This window comes from Ranitomeya imitator, chromosome 1 (assembly GCF_032444005.1).
Source record: "Ranitomeya imitator isolate aRanImi1 chromosome 1, aRanImi1.pri, whole genome shotgun sequence".
Taxonomy (NCBI): domain Eukaryota; kingdom Metazoa; phylum Chordata; class Amphibia; order Anura; family Dendrobatidae; genus Ranitomeya; species Ranitomeya imitator.
In genome coordinates this window covers 126,883,445-126,908,920 of record NC_091282.1, presented here as the reverse complement: position 1 = coordinate 126,908,920, position 25,476 = coordinate 126,883,445, and the positions used below count along the sequence as shown (strand labels likewise).

Below are 25,476 nucleotides of genomic sequence, written 5' to 3'. Positions count from 1 at the left end.
TGTTTGGAAGTGCCATGGATTTAGGCATGGCATATACTCTGAGGTTCACTTCAGAAATGCTCCACAGAATCTTCCTATTCATATCTATTGTTAAACCACTTTGAGGTTGATATGTTTCATATCTTTTTTTTTTTTTTTTTGAGCATTTTTTTTTTTCCCTCTTCAGATTTTTTTTTTTAAAAGTGCCTGGTGGAATCTGACCTAAATCAGGCACTGTCCAATCACAGGGTTGCAAAAATAAAAAACTCATCAAAACATCATAAAGAAATGAAAAATTCCCCCAAAACTACTCCTGAATCAGTTTACCCTAAAAAATGTCTTGTTTTTAACCACAAAAAAACCAAACCCCTTTGTGCATATAGTAATACATTTACACGCAGTATAAGGCTAAGTGGATGACTGGGGGGTCAGCATTTCGCTTGTCCAAGGGCCCATCTAACTTTGTCACATCAGTGGTAACAGACTGGAAGATGGATGTATCTGATTATTCTCACAGGAGACCGACCTTCTATTTATGGGAAAAGGGATGGGTTTTATACCAGAGGCTCCTAATGTTTAACAGCTGAACTGGAGATAACCTTACAGATATCCTTACAAAAGTATTCAGTAATTTGCCATGAAACTAATTCCTACCAGCTGCCTACTAAAATCTTCATTTAATTATGCAAAATATATAATTTGCTATTAAAAACTAACAAGTAATTTGCTTTTTTCCCCCTATAATATCGATCACAGCGACAAAGTCCGGTGAGTATGCACTAAAGAAATGCCCACAGTTATTCTAACTTTAATTTGCTTTATCTCTTTTTTTCATATATTTTTTGTATTTTTATAGATTTCTATGAATTAAGGTCTAATAAAGATACCGTACATTCAGAATTACCTGTAGATTTTAGTGTACAGACTGTTTTGCCTTGTTTTTTTCGGCATATGCAAAGCATCCCTCTTCTTTGATATTGGGCCCAGTTACTAGTTTCCGAATTGTAGAAAAGCTCCATGTCAACAAGACCTCTATCTAGTTGGTAAGCTTTCTGCTGATTTATGTTCTTATTTCTTCCTTCTTCTAATTTCTAGGCACAAATGACAAGGAATACATCAAGTAAGTTGGTTTTCTTGAGCTGTTCTACTTCTTGTACATTTGTTTTTCCATCCTTGGCTAAGCTGCTGTTTGTTTTCTTTTTCTTATTTAGGTGAGGAGGTGACAAAATTACGAATGCCAGGAACTTTGGAGTAAGTGAAAAGAAGACCTTATATACTACAAGCTAGAATTATAATGATTGACTAAAGAAGCCCAAAATCATTAGTCAGTCCTGGTTCTGGGATTTAGATTAAAGACAACCTGTCAGGAAAACATTGTAATTTAAGGTAAAGAGATGGCTGTAACACAGATTATAGTGATGCCTTTGGTGAAGACATCTTCTGTGTTGTTGTTTTTTAAAACAACATGTGAACTTTTCTGCTATTTACATTTCGGTGCAGAGGGGCCGGACTGTGCGCTGTCGTCTTCTTCCTGCCTGTCGTTCTCTGGCCCCTCCGCATGCTTCCAGTCTTTGAATGACAGGTCACTGCTTTTCCCAGAGACCTGCCTTGAAATCTCGTGCCGTCATTGCCGTGAGCGGCGCCTGCACAGACAGAGTTCTCAACTAGTCTGCAATAAAATGTCATGGTCATTGCTGTGAGCGGCGCATGCGCCATCATCCCTTAAAGGCATTGTTGAGTCGAGAGCTCAAATCTGCTCGTGCGCCGCCTACGGCAATGACTGTGCTGGTGCGAGAGGTCAAACAGAGGAGGCCGGTCACTGGAAAAGCAGTGACCTGTCATTCAAAGACCGGAGGCAGGCAGAGGGGCCGGGGAATCACAGATAGGGAGGAGAAGGCCCAGTGCACAGTCCCGCCCCTGTGCACCAATATCTAATTAGTAGAAAACTTCAAAGGATGTTTAAAGAACAACAAAGCAAATTTCTTAACTAAAGCTATCAATACAGCATTTAGTTTCACAACACTTAGAGATAAGTTTCCTCCTTTTTCTGTTCTCCATTAAAAGAGCAACGTCCTGTCAGCGGTGGGCGCCGCTTGCCGCTCCCCGGTGGGCGCAGCGTGCCGCTCCCCGGTGGGCGCAGCGTGCCGCTCCCCGGTGGGCGCAGCGTGCCGCTCCCCGGTGAACATTACATGCTTCCTTCTAAAAGTCTGTTACGTTCTCAGGCAACCCTAAATTGGTACTGTCACTTAATACAAATGCAAGTGACAGGATCGCAATGTGCAAACCAAAATATCTGCTTGTCTTCAGACTACATACAGTTTACCAATTTTCCGTTTACATTTTACAGCAGAGTCAACAATGATCTTTTAGCCTGGGATCCATTGTTTGGCAGCTCAGTAGAGACATCCTCCATATCCTCTTCCAGTTCTACAGGTAATTTTTCTTCATTTTCAGATAGGAATATGCTGATTTTTTTTTCCCCCCCTCTTAATATAAAGACTTGTTTGTCTTGGATCTTTATAGCTTTTTCTGGTCTTTTGCCTTAAGAGAATATTATGTGCATATAGGCCCTGATTTAGCAAGGTTGATGATCTTCATGCTCGTCTTGAGAAGAGGATACGGTGGAGTGTGATTCTTTTTGAGTAAGAGGGGCATGTCCCTTAATGATTCAAGAACATCTCACAAGTGGTGTGCGCGCCTGTCCATAAATGTTAAGATTGTCCTGTAGTTTAGCTTTTCACAGCGCTGGATTAACAGCTACACTGTGCAGTACAGCTGTATGTATGCTGTATCTTTTTTATGTTGCTGCTGCTTTTTCTTAACATAAAAGATTTTTTTCAGTTGATTAAGCACTTTGGTTGATTGCTCCCTTGTCTCTAATTGATGACATTAGATCCAAAGCTTTAAAAGGTTGGTATCCCATGTGCTAATTCATTATAGCCTCAACCCCCTGATGAAGCCAGTTTAACTGGTGAAACTTGTTGAGGAGGCTTAGGAGCTTGTTTTAATGGCTAGTTAGTATGGTAATGGGGAATTCATAAATGGGATTACCGGTATATGTTTAGCGGCTGCGCCAATACATCCTAACCCTAAAATGCAACATTAGCTATTAGGATCTCAATATAATAAGAATTTGTGGATAGGATACAAGACTAATTTTGATCTTAAGTAGTTTATTGTGATTCTAGGACACTATTGACTAAGCCGTTTGTAAACGTTTTTCCTTTAGTCTAATTAAAAGTCAATTTTTATAGTCTTTAGATGGGGTTTATTTGCCTCTGGCAATTGGTGAATAAATGTATGATTACCCTACGCTGATTATTTGAATAGTCAAAAAGTCAAACGGACCCATATAGTAGTGCATATGCACACACACAGTATCGACGTATTCGGGAAAAATTGCACAAGAAATTTTGGGTTAATTTAATCATGTTGCCCTTGTAAATATAAAAAGTTTGGGGCTAAAGAAAAAATTTTGTGAAAAAAGTGAAATGACTTTTCTCTCCACATTGCTTTAGTTTCTGTGAACCACGTGAAGGGTTAATAAACTTCTTGAATGTGATTTTGAGGACCGTGAGGGGTGCAGTTTTTAGAATGTTGTTACTTTTGGGTATGTTCTGTCATTTAGGCCCCCCCAAGTCACTTCAAATTTGATGTGGTCCCTAGAAAAAAAAAAATGGTTTTATACATTTTGTTGGAAAAATTAGAAATTGCTGGTTAACTTTTAAGCCTTTTAACTTCCTAATGGAAAAAAAAAATTATGCTTAAAAAATGATACAGATGTAAAGTCGACATGTGGGGAATGCTATTTGTTAACTATTTTGGGTGTTATATCTTTGATTTAGGGGCATAAGAATTAAAAATTATTAGTCATATTTAATTCTCTGGTTTAAGGGCATAATAATTAAAGGGAATCTGTCACCCCCAAAATCGAGGGTGAGGTAAGCCCACAGGCATCAAGGGTTTATCTACAGCATTCTGTAATGCTGTAGCTAAGCCCCCGATGTATCCTAAAAGATGAGAAAAAGAGGTTAGATTATACTCACCCAGGGGCGGGCCCGCTGCTGGTTCGCTCCGGCGCCTCCCATCTTCATCAGATCACGTCCTCTTCTTGTCTTCAGGCCCCGACGCAGGTGTACTTTGTCTGCCCTGTTGAGGGCAGAGCAAAGTACTGCAGTGCACAGGCGCCGGGAAAGGTCAGAGAGGCCCGACGCCTGCGCACTGCAGTACTTTGCAGACAAAGTACGCCTGCGCCGGAGCCTCAGCCTGGAGACAAGAAGAGGACGTCATCTGGTGAAGATAGGAGGCGCCAGACCGAACCAGCAGCGGGACCGCCCCTGGGTGAGTATAATCTAACCTTTTTTTCTCATCTTTCAGGATACATCAGGGGCTTATCTACAGCATTACAGAATGCTGTAGATAAGCCCCTAATGCCGGTGGGCTTACCACACCCTCGACTTTGGGGGTGACAGATTCTCTTTAAAAGTTTGAAAACTACAAAATTTTCAAAATTTTTGCAAGATTTCCAATATTTTCACAAATAAACGTAAGTCATATCGAACAAATTTTACCACTATCATGACCTGAAAAAAAAAATCTTATTTCAGAATCAGTGGCATCCATTGAAGCTTTCCTGAGTTACCGTATTTTTCAGACTATAAGACGCACTTTTTTCCTCCCAAAATGTGGAAGAAAATGGGGGGGTGCATCTTATACTTCCGGATGTATGGGCTCTGGCTGTGGTGGGGAGGTGATGAAGCGTTTTCGGTGGAGCATCGGGTCACAGGAGGCTGGAGACAGCGGCTCTGGCTAACTCCTGTGCCCACTGCTAAAGAGAAATGAATATGCACTGCATTCCACATCCACGGATGTGGAGGGCAATGCATATTCAATTCTCTGGCATCCCTGGTATAAATGGCCCCATCCTGTTCCTGGAATGTTGGTCCCATCCTTTTTCTTTCATAATTGGCCCCATGATGTTTCTTGTATCCATGGCCCCATCAGGAAGGATGAAAAACCCCAAAACATTACACTCATCTCTACACAGCGCTCCTTCGCAGCATCCTGCTCCGGTGCCAGCAGCTGCTTAATGCTTGTAAGCAGCCCATGGCAGGGAAGTCATGTACTGCTCACAAGCAGAGCACAGCTGCCAGAATACTCACCGGGACCATTCATCGGAGATTTCAGTGAGTATCCATCCCTCTTCTGAATATTCATTTCTCTTAAGTATTGGCACACGTGACCGCAGGCCCCAGCAGGAAGGCTCCGACTGACAGTGCACGCTACTGAAGAGGAATGGATACTCACCGCGATCTCCGATGAACGGTCCCGTTGAGTATTGCGGCAGCTGTGCTCGTACCTGCCATGCGCTGCTTACAAGCATTAAGCAGCTGCTGACAGCGAAGCAGGATGCTGCGAGGGAGCGCAATGTAGGTGAGTGTAATGTGTTTTTTTTTTTTTAAATCTTTCCTGATGGGGCCATGGATACCAGCAACGGGATGGGACCAATTATAAAAGTAAAAGGATGGGGCCAATCATACCAGGAATGGGATGGGGCCAATTCTAAAAGAAAAAGGATGAGGCCAATCATGCCAGGGTCGGGATGTCGACAATTATACCAGAATAGGGATGGGACCACTCAAACTAGGACCGAGATGGTGCCAATCATACCAGGATGAGGATGGGGCCAATCATACCAGGATAAGGATGGGGCCAATCATGCCAGGATAGGGATGGGGCCAATCATGCCAGGATAGGGATGGGGCCAATCATACCAGGATAGGGATGGGGCCAATCATACCAGGATAGGGATGGGGCCAATCCTACCAGGATAGGGATGGGGCCAATCCTACCAGGATAGGGATGGGGCCATGCATACCAGGATAGGGATGGGGCCAATCATACCAGGATAAGGATGGGGCCAATCATGCCAGGATAGGGATGGGGCCAATCATACCAGGATAGGGGTGGGGCCAATCATACCAGGATGAGGATGGGGCCAATCATACCAGGATAGGGATGGGGCCAATCATGCCAGGATAGGGATGGGGCCAATCATGCCAGGATAGGGATGGGGCCAATCATGCCAGGATAGGGATGGGGCCAATCATGCCAGGATAGGGATGGGGCCAATCATACCAGGATAGGGATGGGGCCAATCATACCAGGATAGGGATGGGGCCAATACTACCAGGATAGGGATGGGGCCAATCATACCAGGATAAGGATGGGGCCAATCATGCCAGGATAGGGATGGGGCCAATCATACCAGGATAGGGGTGGGGCCAATCATACCTGGATAAGGATGGGGCTAATCATACCAGGATAGGGATGAGGCCATGCACACCAGGCTAGGGGATATTACAGTGCAGAATTGACCATTTTTTTTGCTTCAATTTTTTTTCCTAATTTCCTCCTCGGTGCGTCTTTTATGGTCCGTTGCGTCTTATAGTCTGAAAAATACGGTATTATCACATAAAGTGACACTGGTCAGATTTAAAAAAATTGGCTTTGTCATTAATGTTAAAATTGGCTCAGTCGATAAGGGGGTTAAATGACCATCTAATGTTTATTAGGGTCTCACATATCTTCCCCAACAGGTCATGTGGGGAGCAAACAAGGGTCTGGCGTGTTATATTTTAGCATCCCATCCTTTTCTTCACAGGGGTTCCCAAAGATATCTGCCATATTTCCATTGTAGGTTCATTGCTGTTTATAGAGCACATTGGAGATTTTCTCCTCTCTGTATATTATATGATTCATATTTAATAATTCAGCTATTTGCCATCTGAGGAATACAGGCTGTGGTACAGTGATTTGTGTATTTTTTTTTTTCCGTGTTTAAGACAGTTTTCCGTTTGTATTCCCCCATTTTTCCTTCAGCCGTGGTACAGGACCCATTTGGGAGTTCCTTTTTTTCTCCCCCAGCTTTGTCCTCCAATAGTTTGTCTCAATTCACATTTGACTTCCCGGTATCTGATCCTGGAGATGCCACACAATCTGATTTTGGTGCCAACCTTATTCATAACCTTGGCTCAATGAAATCTCAGGTAGACAACCCACAGCCAATCTTTCCACCTCCTCTAAGGCCAAGGGCATCCTTGCATGAAAGCAGCAAGTGCAATAACACAAGCCGGAAGAAGCTTCAAAGATTTCATAGTGCATTTGAGAAGGTCGACAACATGCGCTACTTTTTGTCTGAGAGGACTTTAAGGAGCTATATGCTGGAAGAAAATCTAGGCTTGGCAAATGCCAACTATTGCCTCGATGATGTATTCATAGAAGAGAACTCAAATGCCTCAAAGTCGGCAACGTTCAGCTGTAGCCCGTCTACAGTTCAGATGAATAATGGTATGACGAGCATGCGGTGTGTTGCTTCCTTGTGCCTTGTAGTGCCAAAAAGAGCACCTATTTTGTGTGTCCGACAAGAAATATGAATGTTTTTACCTGTTTTTTTTGTTGTTTTTTTTTTACATTTTTGCTGCATCCTTTTCTTTTATAAAAAAAAATAATAATTTTCATATTTCGTGGTTTTCAAACAGCCTGATATGTGGATCATATCTGCGTTTTTTTTCCATTGTCAATGTGGTTTCTTTTGCATACAGTTTGTGTGTTTTATGTGTAGTAGATTTCATTGATAAATTTTATATGTTTTGAAGTTTTTTGCTCTGCCCTGGAATTGCATGTATTTATGTGCATGGTACGACAACAGTAACTTGTACAAATTTTTCATTAACTTGCTTTTTACCTCTATAGCGCTGTAAGTATAAATCCACGCAGCTATAAAAATGGAAAACAAGACAAGATAATGAAGGGTAGAATAGTTGACTAAAAAATGTAAAAGGATTTTCCTGGTAACAAAAATTTTACTTCTGAACAGTTGACCATAAAGCCGGATAGTTTAATGTCTACATCCTTATCCACCTCAATTAGTGCAGCAAATACTCCTTGTTAAAGGGACTCACTGTCCGTACATACCAAGGGCATAGTCTTATAGGGGATATAGCCCAACAATCACACCTATAGTGTTCTCATCGCTGCCTCGGTACTGCAGGAAATGAATTCAGATATGCCTACTAGGGGGCTCCGTGTCCCCTTGGAGTGGCTAAACAGCTCAGTGCCTGCCGGTTTTTCATGCTTTCACCTCCTTCACTGGTGATTGCCATTGAGCACTGGCTTGTCTGGCACAAGCACTGTCTGTACAGAAAACATATGCCAGCCAGTGCTGTCAATCACCGGTGATGGAGGCAGGGACATGAAAAACTAGTGGTCGGAGCGGTGCGCTGAGCTGTTTAGCCACACCCTGGCCCAGAGGTTACATCGGTAGTCTATGGCCGCCAGACCAGAGCTCTGCCTCTATTTACAATAGGTCATCAGTAGATCAAATCAGTGGGGTCAGGATTTGGCTGTCACCAAATTGATATTGTAAGTTATTTTACATACAGTGCAACTAGCCCCGATCTCTGGTCCTCTTCTGCTTTGCCACAACACAGGACTACGACTGCATATACTATGTTGGCAAGTGAGCTGGCAGTGTGTAAAAGGGGCTGTCTGCTTAATTTAATTGCTAAGCCAGCCCCCTTTTCAATGACGTTCTATGCATAAACTTAGAAGGGGTGGTTTAGCGATTGAAATTAGCAGCTAGTCGCCCCCCTTTATATAAAAAAATGCTGTCTTGTCTCGGGTACAAACCAGGAGACCTGCTATGACTAGAGCTTGTAGGTGAAGAAATTAACCATATTAGCAAGTTGCTTAACCCTTTGGAAAGCCTTTTAATACCTCAACTCCAGCTCATCTGGAAATAAATGTTATTTTGTGTTTATAGCATACGGCGTGAAGTAACACAGAAATTCTGTTCTTGTTTTACCAGTGTCGCCCCCTGCACGCCCCAGTACGCCACATTCTGTGGGCACAATAGTACCGCCACCAAGACCTCCTTCAAGACCAAAGCTTTCTACTAGCAAGCTCAGCGGCATCAATGAAGTGGTAAGTAATAGTATAAATCTAATGCAGCTTACAGTAGGTAGACTGGACTTTATATATTGCACGATTATTGAGTTATATGATGACTAATGCTAAATTCTTCTCTTATGTTTCTTACAAGCCGCGGCCCTTCAGCCCTCCAGTCACATCTAACACTAGTCCACCGCCTTCTGCTTCTTTACCTCGGGCCGAAAGCTCATCGTCTATATCCTCGTCCACTTCAATTAGTGCAGCGAATACTCCTACCTTTGGTAAGTTCTGTGTGCACCTTTTATGTGGAGTTGAGCAAAAAGATTTGCAGGAGCCTGGTCCAGAGGCTACATTGTCTGTGGTCGCAGGTCCAGAGCCCTGCAAACTTCTTACTACCGGCAACATCCTAAATATATCTTCTGATTAGCAGGCCTATGCAATGTACAAGCATGGCCTCTGGACTAGGGTCCTGTGAAACTTTTGACTCAACTCTTTTATGTCTTTGCCAGTGTTTCATTTGTATCTTGGAATAAAATGTCCCTAATTGTGTGCCGCGCAGCACATCTCACACTGCGGAATGTAAAGGCTTGGGATTATTAAGAAAAAAAAAAGCAAAACAAAAAAAATGTTTAATAGAGATGAGCAGATCAATTTGCAACACTCCGGTCCAGCGGCCATGTCCGTAATCCATGGCTGCTGGACGCTATCCCTGTGAACCACCACCTAACTTCTGGTACCCCCAGCACTTCTTTCATTTGTAGGCCTGGTGTCATCATTCCGATATGATGCACCATAACATTGTGCCGGGCTTATTAATTAGTAGATGCGCCAGGGATACAGTCAGGTAGAAGGCCATGTGCAGCGCTCCCATCCCAAGACCACGGACTACTAATGTGGTCGCTGGACCAGGATTTTGCAAATCAATTTCCTCAACAATCTATTAAACAGGTGAAAAACATTTCAAAGAACCTAATTAATATTTTTCATGCATTTTTATCCTAAAAAACCATTGTAATCCAAAATAATTTTTGCTCATCTCTGCTGTTTAATGGTGCCATGATATAAACTGCCTACTTCTGATTGATTTCTAGGTATATCCCGTGGACCCAGCCCTGTTACCTTAGGAAGTCAAGACACACTACCGGTTGCTGTTGCACTTTCTGAATCAGTTAACGCATACTTCAAAGGTGCTGACCCAGCAAAGTAAGTGAATAGACGGAAAAACTGGAGTAACGGAGATGGTCTATAAAAAAGATGACTGCTATTATATTGAAACCTGCTCTGGAAAGCCAAAATGTCATTGTTACTATAGGTAGCGCTGGTGAACTTTATTATTTTTTATATAGATATTTATCTCACTATTGCTCCCTTTTGAGAGACAGATACTTTTCATATTTATTTTTATCACTTCCTGTAAGAATCCATTTCCGTCTCCTAAAGGGGAGTCAGTTTGCCCCAAAAGCTTCTAATCTAAAATGTTTGTGCTGCAGAGGTGGCTAGATAGTGAACAGTGCTGTAGTTACCCAAAAATTACAGGTGCACTCTGAAACGCTATAATGTGTACATTGAATATATGAATTTGGAATTTCTTTAATGCGGTAGAAAACATGTTAAAAGAATGAAGGTTCTTAGCTCACAAATGGCCAATTCTTACGAGCCCAACAGCCACTGTCAAGGCGTACCCCTTTGCTGGGACCTAAACCTAACATGACGCCTTTCTCTTTAGCTATAAACCAACATCAAGCAGTGTAAAAGCTATCAAGAGCTATGATCTGTCATTTTACCATTATATATTTATTATGACAGCTGGGAATTAGCCCAATCCTTTTTTATGAGAAGAATGTACAGTTGTGGCCAAAAGTATTGACACCCCTGCAATTCTGTCAGATAATAATCAGTGTCTTCCTGAAAATGATTGCAAACACAAATTCTTTGTTGTTATTATTATCTTCATTTAATTTGTCTTAAATGAAAAAACACAAAAAGAATTGTCCTAAAGCCAAATTGGATATAATTCCACACCAAACATAAAAAAGGGTGGACAAAAGTATTGGCACTGTTCGAAAAATCATGTGATGCTTTTCTAATTTGTGTAATTAACAGCACCTGTAACTTACCTGTGGCACCTAACAGGTATTGGCAATAACTAAATCACACTTGCAGCCAGATGACATGGATTAAAGTTGACTCAACCTCTGTCCTGTGTCCTTGTGTGTACCACATTGAGCATGGAGAAAAGAAAGACCAAAGAACTGTCTGAGGACTTGAGAAACCAAATTGTGAGGAAGCATGAGCAATCTCAAGGCTACAAGTCCATCTCCAAAGACCTGAATGTTCCTGTGTCTGCCGTGCGCAGTGTCATCAAGAAGTTTAAAGCTCATGGCACTGTGGCTAACCTCCCTAGATGTGGACGGAAAAGAAAACAGTGTCAACCCGTACTATCCGTCGGCGTCTGAATGAAAAGGGACTGTATGGTAGGAGACCCATGAAGACCCCACTTCTTACCCCAAGACATTAAAAAGCCAGGCTGGAGTTTGCCAAAACTTACCTGAAAAAGCCTAAAACGTTTTGGAAGAATGTTCTCTGGTCAGATGAGACAAAAGTAGAGCTTTGTGGGCAAAAGCATCAACATAGAGTTTACAGGAGAAAAAAAAGGCATTCAAAGAAAAGAACACGGTCCCTACAGTCAAACATGGCTGAGGTTCCCTGATGTTTTGGGGTTGCTTTGCTGCCTCTGGCACTGGACTGCTTGACCGTGTGCATGGCATTATGCAGTCTGAAGACTACCAACAAGTTTTGCAGCATAATGTAGGGCCCAGTGTAAGAAAGCTGGGTCTCCCTCAGAGGTCATGGGTGTTCCAGCAGGACAATGACCCAAAACACACTTCAAAAAGCACTAGAAAATGGTTTGAGAGAAAGCACTGGAGACTTCTAAGGTGGCCAGCAATGAGTCCAGACCTGAATCCCATAGAACACATGTGGAGAGATCTAAAAATGGCAGTTTGGAGAAGGCACCTTTCAAATATCAGGGACCTGGAGCAGTTTGCCAAAGAAGAATGGTCTAAAATTCCAGCAGAGCATTGTAAGACACTCAATGATGGTTACCGGAAGCGGTTGGTCGCAGTTATTTTGGCTAAAGGTTGTGCAACCAAGTATTAGGCTAAGGGTGCCAATACTTTTGTCTGGCCCATTTTTGGAGTTTTGTGTGAAATGATCAATGTTTTGCTTTTTGCTTCATTCTCTTTTGTGTTTTTTCATTTAAGACAAATTAAATGAAGATAATAATACCAAAGAATTTGTGTTTGCAATCATTTTCAGGAAAAAACTGAGTATTATCTGACAGAATTGCAGGGGTGTCAATACTTTTGGCCAGAACTGTAGCCCTGTTTGTTATGGTCTGTAATTCCCTTAACACAACTACTGTTACTGCTATCCATCCTGAAAAGAGACATGCAAAAGGGATGGCATTTTAGTTTTACACATTTTGTTCATGTGCTTTGAATTGTGCAAATATCTGTCTGTGTTGTTTGACCCATTTTTGCATTACTAATCCTTAAAGAGTACCTGCTTCATCCGCTACCCTGTAAAATGAACATAATTATTACCGCTGCAGTTTTTTTTCAGTCTTTCCTCATTGTCTTTTTTTGTCAATACTGACAATGAGACCATTTTAGGTACATTTTTTTAATTATTTAGAGTGGCATATATGATAAGCTGACCGTACACAGGAGATAAGTCGGTTCTAACAGTCATTTGATAGCTGGATTTGTCTCTCAACTTCCCCATACGCATGGACAAGCAGCTCAGCCAAGAGTTCATGTACACTGCTCATAAAGAATTACAGGGAACACTAAAATACCACATCCTAGATATCACTGAATGAAATATTCCAGTTGCAAATCTTTATTCATTACGTAGTGGAATGCATTGAGAACAATAAAACATAAAAATGATCAATGTCAATCAAAATTAATATCCCATGGAGGTCTGAATTTGGAATGATACTCAAAATAAAAGTGGAAAATGAAATTACAGGCCGATCCAACTTCAGTGTAAATGCGTCAAGACAAGGAAATGATGCTCAGTAGTGTGTGTGGCCTCCACGTGCCTGTATGACCTCCCTACAACGTCTGGGCATGCTCCTGATGAGGTGGAGGATGGTCTCCTCCCAGACCTGGACTAAAGCATCCGCCAACTCCTGGACAGTCTGTGGTGCAATGTGGTATTGGTGGATGGAACGAGACATGATGTCCCAGATGTGCTTGATTGGATTCAGATCTGGTGAATGGGCAGGCCAGTTCGTGGCATTGATACTTAATCATGCAGGAACTGCTGACACACTTCAGCCGTATGAGGCCTAACATTGTCATGCATGAGAAGGACCCTAGGGGCCAGTGAACATGCATATGGTCTAACAGTGCGTCTGAGGATCTCATCCCGGTCAAGCACATGGAGGGCTGTACGGCCCTCCAAAGAAATGCCTCCTCACACTATTACTGACCCACTGCCACACTAGTCATGCTGGAGGATGTTTTGGGCAGCAGAATGTTTATCTCCAGGCTCTTTCCCATCTGGCACATGTGCTCTGTGTGAACCAGCTGTCATCCTTGAAGAGCACAGGGTGCCAATGTTGAATCTGCCAGTCTTGGTGTTCTCTGGCAAATACCAATCACCCTGCACGGTGTTGGGCTGTAAGCACAACACCCACTTGTGGACTTCGGGCTCTCATACAACCCTTATGGAGTCTGTTTCTGACAGTTTGAGCAAAGAGATGGATGTTAGTGGCCTGCTGGAGGTTATTTTACAGAGTTCTGGCACTGCTCCTCCTGTTCCTCGCACAAAAGAGTAGTTAGCGGTCCTGCTGCTGGTTTGTTGCCCTCGTACAGCCCCCTCCACGTCTGCTGGTGTACTAGCCTGTCTCCTGCTATCTGCTCCACGATCTGGAGATTATGCTAACAGACACAGCTACCATTCTTGCTACAGCTCGCATTGATGTGCCACCCTGGATGAGCTGCACTACCTGAGAAACTTCAGTAGGTTGTACAGTACCTCTAGGGGTGAGAGCAGTGACAAGATGCAAAAGTGACCAAAACAGCAGCCAAAAAGGATGAGAACAGAGAAATGGTCTGTGGTCACCCCCTGCAGAACCACCCCTTTCTAGGGCTTGTCTTGTTAATTGCCTATCATTTCTACCTGTTTTCTATTCCCTTTGCACAACAGCAGGAGAAATTAATTCACTATCGGTGTTGCTTCATAACTGGACAGGTTGATTTCACAGAAGTGTGTGTTACATTGTGGTGTTTCAGTTTTCTCTTTATTATTTTGAGCTGTGTATTTTCAGCTTGTAGAGTAGGGAAAGCCGCTGATAGACTTGTCAGGCCGCATCAATGGGCTGGAGAGAGCTGATGCCTGGAATGTAACAATTGCACATACCATTCTCTGGTGGTCTATCTCTTTGGTAACAACTGTAAACAATGTAAGACAAAAAAGTTCTGGTATCAGGTGAACCACAGCAGAAAGAAAAAGCAAGTCTACTGCAAACTTGCTTATTGTCATGCTGTCTGCAGATCCAGTTTTCTAACATGAGAATTCCCCTTTAAGATGACTTGTTTCCTCTGTGTGATGTCTAGGTGTATAGTGAAGATAACTGGAGATATGACCGTGTCATTTCCAAGTGGGATTATTAAAGTGTTCACAAGCAATCCATCTCCGGCCGTGCTCTGCTTCAGGCTGAAGAACACCAGCAAGCTGGAGCAGATTCTACCAAATACACAACTGCTATACAGGTATGGCGCTGCAGATCCTTGTACCCTCGCAGCCTTTGTCTTCTGCAAACCGCACCTAGTGCCTTTATACTCTGCAGAACGTGTTTTAGCCATAGTGTCACTTCTGTGTTACCAGATGATGAAGGAATATATTGTAGTAGTCACTACAGAATGCTCTCTGTACAGCTATTTAACGTGACCATCCACCTTTGGCGAACTTCAGACATGTCTTTATAAGATGACAGAAGTGTGCGTTGCTGGGGGTGTGGGTGAGCCTTGGTTAATATGTGCCCACTGACCAGCTGCACACTTAGGTATGCCTCCAGGCATCTCACAGTCCTCAGTGGCCCTGCCATACAAACTGCAGTGTGCATGACCAAACTCTGATTTAGTCCCTTATGTTTCACATTTTAAATCCACAAAGCCCTTGTTATCCTGAGAAATGTAAAAACCGCCCATGTTATATCCCTGGATCAGCATTATACATGATTACCAGTAATCTGGATATTATTTCTCAGGGAGGATGTCCAACCCCGTGATTTGTGTCCCAGTGTACGGCAGACAGGGGGGCATCAGACAGCAATCCCTGGGAAAAACTACAGCTATCCAAGGCATTCCTTATGTAATTGCTACATGCTAGTGATTTGGTATCAGGGTTTAGTAAGGGACGATCGTGACATCTGCAGTGATGATATGAAGGGTGTCCCACATACAGAACCCCTCGAATATAATAACCTACAGCAGCGGCAATGTGGTCCTGGAGTATGGCCACTTGTAGTCACTGAAGCTTGCTGTATAGCTCTAACCCTCCTGACGAAACATATACCTTCTTTACAGCGATCCATCACAAAGTGACAACAACTGCAAAGACTTCTGGATGAATATGCAAGCAGTTACGGCCTACCTCAAGAAGTCTTCTGAGCAAAACCCGTCTGCCTCCTATTATAATGTAGACATCTTGAAATACCAGGTAGAGAACTTACCTTATAATGTGCATGCACTGTGGGAATGCTTTCTGGAGACCCTTGTGACCATGGACATTGCTTGGCAATATTTTAGTACTAACCAGCTTTATTAGGGAATTGCATTAATACCAACACTCCGTTGTCCCATCGGGACTTGCGTCCAAACCCACCCTGCAAAACAGGATTTGGATGTCGACTGGTCCATTAACTATAATGGTGCCGGTAGTGCGAACGTCCTCTCCGCCATGCATCATTTTCAGGTGTATACGCCTATGGGAGACAAAGAGACGCAGTCTACTATGTACAACCATCTGGACAGTGTCGGACTGGGGTACCAAGGGCGCACCAGTAACATTGACTTTGGGGAGGCCCACTTTTCACCTGCATACAAATATTACACTACCCTCGTTCACAAATTTATCTATATCTCTATATAATAATACAATGGGTAGCGAAGTTAATGAATGATCAGATGCTGTTTTTTTTGTGCAGAGTGAATCAAATGAATTAGGCCAAGAATTGCCCATTCAGTGGGGTTGAGGGAACAGCTCTGCCCAGGGGCCCACTGGGGATTCCCCTGTTACCCTATGGGCCAGTCCAAGCCTCTATCTGGATACTCATGGTATACTTCCCATTAGTTAGGTCATGTGATCACATTGTGACCAGCCCCCCACTATAAATGACCTGGTATAATCTATTCAAGGGGTCACGATTATAATGTCGGAGATTATAGTTCATCCTCTGGACTGTATACTGATAATCTGTTGATTTATTTATGAGAATATACGAAGTGTCCTGTGCCGACGCAACATGAGTGATAGCAGAGCGTAGAGCAATAGCATGAAGGAATCAAGATGAATACAATCTAGGAATCAAGATGAATACAATCTAGGAATCAAGATGCAGGATGAATTGCACTGAAATGAGTACACTACGTATAAAAAGTGCAGCGTGTCACAAACAATCGGGTGTAGAGTTCAGTTATTGTAGAAAAGCATGTTTTGAGTCCTTCTTTAAAGGTGGTTTCCAAGGCTTAAGGTAGTGATCACCCTATCCTAGATATGTAATATTAGGTTGATGGGTGTTCGGCACCCGGGTGCCCCTCTAAGGTCCCTTTCACACATCAGTTTTTTGCTGTCAGTCACAAGCCGTTGGCTCAACGGATTGACTAATCCGTCGCAGATTATGAAAAACTAATGAGACAGATCTGTTTTTTTCGGCGGATCCGGCGAAAAAACGGATCCGTAGCATGTTTTTTCATCCGTTTTTTAAAAACGCCCAATGGGAAGCTCCCACACGTTATTGGCTACTAAAAAACCTATATATACAGTGTTCCTACAGCCCATCTTTGACAGGTTGTAGAGCAAGTGGCAAAAATGGAAGGTGTGATGGCAAACATTGTGAAGATCTATGTGGATTTTACTTTGGAGGTGAATAGTTTGGAAGCGATTGTTCTGGAGAAGGAGCGAGGAAGACAGCGCATCATGCGTCTGCGCCGGCGTCGTTTTTGGATCCACCCAATCACTGCACTGAGAATGACACGTGGGGTGTATTCTACATTATATATAGAGTTGAGGGGAAACCCCGAGGAGTTTTTTTTAACTATGTTCGGATGAAAGTGGAAGGCTTTGGGGGCTGGCTAATTGGATCCTAAATAAATTGGAGCATGCTCAGTTAAAAAAAAAGGAACCCGTTCCCGGATTCGATTCCATCGTTTGACTAATCCGGCGCCCATAGGCTTCCATTTGAGCAAACGTCGGACGGCGATGGATCCATCGCTGTCCGATTTTTCGACGTAGGGTAAAAAACGTTACCTGGACCGTCGTCTCTGGCCGCCTGACAAACAATTTTCGATGGATCCGGCGTATGATAGATGAAACGTGAGACCATCCGTCGCAATCCGTTACTAATACAAGTTGAAGAGAAAAAAAAACGGATCTGGCGGCATCATTTGCCGGATTCGTTTTTTTCAGAATTCAACAGATTGTGACTGATAGGCTACTTTCACACATTAGTTTTTTGCTAAGACACGAGCAGTTGAATATAATCAGAGCTGAACACCTTGACTCCAAACACTTTGCAGCTCAGTTCCTATGGGAGCAGAGTAGTAGTATCAGAGATCAGACACGGCACAGCATATGGAGTTGTGATGCTTGACTTATTATTTATTATTATTTATTTATATAGCACCATTAATTCCATGGTGCTGTACATGAGAAGGGGTTACATACAAGTTACAGATATCACTTACAGTAAACAAAACTAACAATGACAGACTGATACAGGGGGAAGAGGACCCTGCCCTCACGGGCTTACATTCTACAGGAGATGAAAAGATCTAATTGATGGGGGTGCTGGGTCTTGTGCCTCCACATTTTATTACTTGTATCCTGCATTTTTTACTAGTTTTGTGCACTAATAACCCTTAGCAGTTTTTCCCTTGCGCCTTTCTTCTTTTACCCCCCTCCACCCACCTCTCTCCATAGACTTTTATAGGCAGCAGATGTAATTTGATTCCTCACTGCAGACAGATTTGTAGACAGATGTGAGCAGTTTTTGAAAGAAGTTAACGATCGGTGCAGGAGACAAAAAGTGACTGACAAGTGGAGAAAAAAGCATGTTTCTCTAAGATATGTTGCCAAGTTTTTTATTTTCTCTCTTGATTTATGGGGGGGAAGTAGTTATTTCTTACTATTTTTCATGCCAGTTGCATCCATATATCAGCTATTGAATTCACTTCTCCTCGAAATGGGCATTTAAGCCTTCTAGAGGAGAGCATCTCTTGGTGTCACTGGCATTTTATGTAATGTTTTTTTTATAGCCTTGTAATCATAGTCAGTAGCATGATCCCGGGACACGAGTCACCAGCAGGTTATTCGATGGGCAATAGGAATATTCACTCACCATGTTTTTATGTTGATATCATATTCCTCTGAGTTTATGCATAAAATATAGTTCACAAAAGAGGACTGATGGTACCGGTGGTATAACCATGTTGTTTGTGTAAGATCAGAGTCCGATTACTTATTAATATTAGTTAAAACTTATAATTTTCCACGGATTATGTAGTATTTGGGCATAAGTCTGTGTACAGCTACTGATATGGATCTTTTCCCTAGGTCTTGTAGTAATATTCTGCGGATGCACTTGCATAAATGTATACTTGATGTTTTATATGCTCCATGTTATAAATTATCTTCTGACATCCTAGCCGGTTACCTCTATGGTCTCCCCTCATTTTTAGGTTAATTTGCCAAATCTAGGAAATTTTTCTTAGCGGAGGGATAGGCGGCTGACCAGATTTTATATGCATTTCTCAGATTGTACTTCTGTTGCTGGGGTTGTCCCATAATTACAAAGTATAACCTATCCACGATAGGAGAGATAAATGTACGATTTCTATAGTCTGACCAATCATGAGATTGGTGTTCCCCCAGTTACATTCCAGTGGGCGATGATAACTATGTTCCGTGCTTTCCATTGCTCCCATACATGAAGGGTACCTGGCCTCCACTCCTTGCAAATGGACGACTCGGGGACCCTCGTTCTCCAACAATGTACAACCAGTTGCACATAATCTATATGTCAAAGCCTTCCTATAGGGCACAATCGCATGATTAATCGCATGGAGCCCATAGGCTGGACACCTACTAATGATTAAATGGGGCAAACACTATTAACGGGGTCTTGCCTGTTTGCAGGTTAGCTTGCAGATCTTTACATCGTCTCTTGTGAAATAAAATTACATATTTTTTTATCCATACAGCCATTTGGATCCTTTTCTACCTTTTTTTTTATCCAATACTGTGTCTTCTCATTCTAGGTGTCATCAAACGGGATCCAGTCCACTCCCCTCAACCTGGCCACATACTGGAAGTGTAATGCTGACACTACTGATGTTAGACTAGATTACAAGTATAACCCAGAGTCTATGGCAGTGCCCAGTGCGTTATCAAACATCCAGGTCATGGTTCCTGTGGATGGCGCTGTTACAAACATGCAGTCTATTCCCACCGCAGTATGGTAAGTAGGATTTTCACTCTCCCAATATTATCATTATTTAAAGCATTTTATTTTTTTTTCTAATGTTTATTTACGTTTGTAAACATACATAAAGATTACAACTTTTGACTCGACATAGTGATTCACATAATAGGAAAAAGAAAAAGGTGAAAATGTCAGGGATAAGGAAAGAGGAGAAATCAACGCCCTATCTTATATATTCATGAACACTGCCTACTTGCTGCACATGTGACTATAAATCACGTGGTCTCTGACAATGATTTTTCTTTCTGTATCAGGTATTATATCTACGGGTCTCATCCACACCCCTCAACCCTCCCCCAACTGTTCCCCAATCTCAGATATATTGATGAATGGTGTTTATCTACGGTATGTGGCATTGAAATATTGAATTTCCATTGCCAAGTATGCTAGAGACATGCCGTATACCTTAGGAGCCATTATCTCCTCCCACATATTTTGCCACCTGTATACTTACCTTAAAGGGAGCCTGTCACCAGGTTTGGCCGATATGAGGTAAGACCATCCCCTTTCAGGCCTGATACACAGCATTTTATAATGCTGTATATCTGCCCCAACCTGACCTGTAAGAGGTAAAAAAGAGCTTTTATTATACTCGCCTGCAGGGCGGGTTTTGTCCGAGGGGTGTTAGGGTTCTTGGTCCAGTGCCTCCCTTCTTCTTGTGGATGACATGTCCTTACATCATCCACACAGTCTCCTTGACATCAAGCTCCTGAGCAGACGTCCTCTCCTGCCCTGTACAGTGGAGAGTCGTTTTCGCCCTCTGCCGGTCTGTAGCTTTGTTGTCCCCATTGTCTGCTGCTTGACCTTGTTGTAATGGATTGCCGTTTTAGAAATTTTAAGGATGGAGGCAACATGATGCTCACTGTGTCCCTCTGCTAGTAAAGCCAGAATTGAGCCCTTCTTTTCCTCACTTAAGACTTTTCTTTTCAACTCCTTTGGCATGGTTATTTTTTCATTCCTATTACTTTTGGAATATTACTAGCACTTGTTTTGCCATCCAGCTTGTCCTATTGCAAGAGGATTGTGAACACCACAGCAGTGTTTTTTATACTTTCCTTCGTTAAATAAGATTTGGTTCAGGTGATCACCTAATCAGAAGCACATTAAGTAGAATGAGGTGTACTCTGGTTGGAATTCAACAGACACTGGAATGGAATAGCTGTCAGACATGTAGAGAAGCTGATTTTTATAAAACTGTGCAGTGGTCTCTTCATTTTTTGACCGGAGCTGTATATTGTTTGTGTGTGTCAAAGAAGCCTCTGAATGTCATGGATTAAAATTAAGTATATATTAGCCAATTATTTATTGATTTTCTAATTGGATTTATTCTTGAGAGAGATTCCAACTTTTCCAAACTTTGTGATCTAATTCAAGTCTTCCAATCTATTTTTTTTTTTTCAAAGTGTCTTATGATTCGCAGGGAATTATTACAAGCAGCCAATGTTTTTCAAATTATTAAATGGTCTAAACACTTGAGTGGGAATGTATGTAATCTGACATCAAACTTGGACTTCACTGCAAGCGACTGTTTTCTGTTGTCATCTATGGCTGATTACAGTCTTGGATAATTGTATGCAAGAAATGGCCCCCTTCATGATTTTTTTCCTGCAGTCGTATATCGCTGTGATACACTCCCTCACCTTTAATAATTTAATTCTCTATGGATAGCAAGATTAGAGATTCTGGGATGTAACACATGTAAGACTGTCCATACACAAAGCATAAATGCCATAACTAATATCACTTACGTGTCTGGAAGAACCTCTGAGGGGAAACACTGGTTACTACTTATAACCCTTTTTAATGGAATAGTCAATTAAAACATCTATTGCAACCAGTCTGTCTGAGCTGTCTCAAGGTGTCAGCCGTAGGCCAAATTCTTTGGCTTTTCTTAGTCTCTTGAGCTGACCAACATGGGATGTTTGACAATTTAGTTCCGATGGCTCACCATATACTTTAAAGAGAACCTGTCACTGCCATAAAGAACTAATTGTTTTTACCTCGTGTAAATGCTACCTGGTGTTAGTTTCTTCTGTTTTTGTGCCTTTCCATTCCTGAAATATGGCCAACTGTATATAAATCTAGTCTCTAGAACCAAGTGGGCTTGGTCCTTAACGCTTTATCTTGGGTGTCTGTTTTTGGGACCTTATCCATTTGTCTAAAAAGAAACACCTTTATAAACTGGTAAAAGGTAGATTAGAATATAACCCAGCATCTATGGCATTGCCCAGTGCATTACCAGATCAGAAATTATAGGGAAACAGACAGGTAATTCATGCTGCCTAGACTGCGGGCATCATGAATTGCAGTTTGGCTGAATGATTGCACTCATATTAGTATGGTGCTGTCACCGGCCGCCTCTTCCCAGCAGCACAGTAGGTGATTGACAGGTCTCTCCCTGATGTGTACCTGGGTATATCCCTTGTAGCAGTGATTCATGCTGCCCACTGTTTAGACACCATAATGAGTTTGTCGCCTCTTTTATATTCTAATTTTTGGCATGGGTGACTGAAGTTACTTCTTTTCTAGGAATGCAGAACAAATGAAAGCCTTTTGGAAAATGTCTGTGATTTCAGAAAAGTCTGAAAATGGAGGTGAGTACAGAATCCTGGGACAGGGTGGGCATTTTATTACACAGTGTCACGTAGTAGACAGTGGAGATAAATGACCCGTGCTGTATTCATTACACAATGGCCGAGGGTTGTAACCTTGTTTCTGTGCTCCCACTTCCCATCTTGTAGACATGTGTTTGGGTTTGGTGGGTTGTGCACTCAGACTTATAAGAACAGCAAGTTATTAAAGCTACACCCAGTTCAGGAGGTTTGCTTCCTTCCCACTATATAGTTTTATGTAAGGATATATCATTTATATAGTGTGTATATAAAACGTCACCCCCACCTTTTGATGTAGTCCCTGTGAGGTTTGTGGGTACCACGTTTGTTTGCATTTAATCTTGGGTAATATTGTAGGATCAGGATCGCTCAGGGCAAAATTTGATGTCTCGGAGGGTCCTAGTAACCCGAGCACGCTGGCTGTACAATTCATCAGTGATGGCGGGACCTTGTCTGGAGTGGACATTGAGCTTGTGGGAACGGGCTATCGTCTGTCTTTAGTGAAGAGGAGGTTTGGCACAGGTACAATAATTCTCTTTATCTTTGGGAACCTTAAGTAACAATTTTACATATTTTTCTGTCTCTTTTCCTTATGAGAATCATTTCTTTACAAATAATTAGGACATTGTACTAGTAGGTCGTATTCAGGATCCAGACAAATTTTAGGTACAGATTAGGATGTTATACCCAATCAGAAACTCAATCCACAGCATTATTTATTATTACTCCTTATTGCTACCTATACTGCACTGTAAGGGTATGTTCACACTTGGCATAATGGAAACTAATTTTCTACACCAAAAAACAGTGTTACAATGCACAATTTTCTGACATGTACCGTATTTTTCGGACTATAAGACGCACCGGACCATAAGACACACCTAGGTTTTATAGGAAAAAAAAACTGAAGCAACAAATGTGGTCAATGGTCCCCTCATCCCTATCCTTGTATGCATGGTCCCTTTATTCTGATAAGATTGATTAGCCCCATCCAGTTCCTGGTAAGATTGATTGATTGGCCCCCATCCCGTTCCTGGTATGATTAATTGCTTGGCCCCATCCAGTTCCTGGTGTGATTGATTGGCCCCCATCCAGTTCCTGGTAAGATTGATTGGCCCCCATCCAGTTCCTGGTGTGATTGATTGATTGAGCCCCATCCAGCTCTTGGTGTGATTGATTGGCCCCCATCCAGTTCCTGGTGTGATTGATTGGCCCCCATCCAGTTCCTGGTGTGATTGATTGGCCCCCATCCAGTTCCTGGTGTGATTGATTGGCCTCCATCCAGTTCCTGGTGTGATTGATTGGCCCCCATCCAGTTCCTGGTATGATTGATTGATTAGCCCCCATCCAGGCTCTGGTATGATTGATTGATTGGCCCCCATCCAGTTCCTGGTGTGATTGATTTGCCCCCATCCAGTTCCTGGTGTGATTGATTGGCCCCCATCCAGTTCCTGGTGTGATTGATTGGTCCCCATCCAGTTCCTGGTATGATTGATTGATTAGCCCCCATCCAGGCTCTGGTATGATTGATTGATTGTCCCCCATCCAGTTCCTGGTATGATTGATTCATTGGCCCCCATCCAGTCCCTGGTATGATTGATTGGCCCCCATCCAGTGCCTGGTATGATTGATTGATTGTCCCCCATCCAGTTCCTGGTATGATGGATTGATTGGCCCCATACCCTTGCTGGTATGATTGGCCCCCATCCAGTTCCTGGTATACATGGCCTCATCAGAAAAGATTAAAAAAAAAAACATTACTCTTACCTTCCTCCTCTCCCTCGCAGTCGCAGCGTCAATCAATCAATCAATGATACCAGGATTCCAGGATGAAATGAATATTCATTGCCCTCCACGCCCATGGGCATGGATTGCAGTGCATATTCATTTCTCTTTAGCAGCTGGCACAGGAGTTAGCTGCCTCTGTGACCCCCTGCTCCTCTGATACCGCTCCCCCACCTCCCCACCAGAGCCAATACATCCGGACTAGAAGACGCACCCCCCATTTTCCTCCACATTTTGGGAGGAAAAAGTGTCTTATCGTCTGAAAAATACGGTATATGTGTGTTTTTGCAGGGGTTTTACTTGTGTTTTCTTCATGGGTGAAAGATACTGCAAAACTTCTGAAAGAATTGACAGGCTGCAGATTTGAAAAAAATGCTTTGATGGTTAAAATACACAAGGGGGGAAAAAAGCAGCATGTGCACAAGATTTTAGAAATCGTATTCATTTTTCAGGTTCTATAAAACACTGCCTATTTTATGCACAGTGTTAAGACACGCAGAAAAAATACTGCAGTTACGCCATGTGTTAACAAACCCTATGGGTGCATGCACACTGAGGGTTTTTTTTATGTGCTTTTGGACTGAACGGAGACACTCCAGATCCTTTTCAAAAGCTTTTTTGCTCATTTTCGGCTCCAAAAATTCTGCCAAAAGACTCCGGATGCACATGCTCTGATGGGGCTGACTATCTCCATTGAATTACTGTTGGGAGAAATCCTCGTGCTGATCTGTCCTCTAATCTGCTGTAGAAATCCAGCTTTAGATTTCTGTCATGGATTTTCTAGAAGTCAGTGTGCGGATGGCCTTATGTTGAATTGAAGGTCTGTGATTCATTGCTCATGTGCATTCTTAAGTAATAACCTTATTTCTCATAAACAATAAGTCATTTTTCTTTTCTTTTTTTTTTCTTACAGGAAAATACATGGCCGACTATTGATTTTAATTTAATTTTTTTTTTTTTTTTTTAAATCATGGGATATAAGGAAACTGCTTTCCTGTTAATTTATCGGATATCTTCCACATGCTGTTTTAATTATAGATTTATATATATTTTTAATTGTTTAGAAGGTATTTCTATATTGCTGCCAACTACAAAGCATAAAAATGCACTTTTTACGAGTCATTTTGTGTAATATCTTTTGGACACTGTTGTAGCACTGAAGTTTTCGGCCGTCATGGTTGAAGGTCCGCTGTCAAGGAGAAAAAAAAAGAAAAAAAAGGCAATTTCTGTGTATTTGTGTAAAGGCCACACTCTCCTTTGTAACAAGCCATTATTTTGTATCTCAGAAGTACATAAGATTACATTTTGTAACAAACCCAAAAAATTGCAAGCGCAATCAGACATCCATCATCCAGTGTTTTCTACCCATGT

The 25,476-nt window shown here is 42.2% G+C and overlaps 1 protein-coding gene across 1 annotated transcript in view; it reads left to right on the top strand.

Annotated features, from left to right (window-relative positions):
• Positions 1 to 25,172, top strand: part of FCHO2 (FCH and mu domain containing endocytic adaptor 2) — a 146,240-nt gene extending 121,068 nt beyond the window's left edge. The window contains exons 14-26 of the mRNA XM_069750592.1: positions 736 to 747; positions 1,075 to 1,099; positions 1,191 to 1,230; positions 2,327 to 2,412; positions 8,849 to 8,964; positions 9,083 to 9,212; positions 10,023 to 10,134; positions 14,562 to 14,717; positions 15,534 to 15,666; positions 19,485 to 19,684; positions 22,238 to 22,302; positions 22,678 to 22,842; positions 25,019 to 25,172. Of these exons, the coding sequence (XP_069606693.1) occupies positions 736 to 747; positions 1,075 to 1,099; positions 1,191 to 1,230; positions 2,327 to 2,412; positions 8,849 to 8,964; positions 9,083 to 9,212; positions 10,023 to 10,134; positions 14,562 to 14,717; positions 15,534 to 15,666; positions 19,485 to 19,684; positions 22,238 to 22,302; positions 22,678 to 22,842; positions 25,019 to 25,041 (1,263 nt within the window). The 3' untranslated portion in view covers positions 25,042 to 25,172. The remainder of the gene's footprint in view (positions 1 to 735; positions 748 to 1,074; positions 1,100 to 1,190; positions 1,231 to 2,326; positions 2,413 to 8,848; positions 8,965 to 9,082; positions 9,213 to 10,022; positions 10,135 to 14,561; positions 14,718 to 15,533; positions 15,667 to 19,484; positions 19,685 to 22,237; positions 22,303 to 22,677; positions 22,843 to 25,018) is intronic.
• Positions 25,173 to 25,476: the final 304 nt, after the last annotated feature.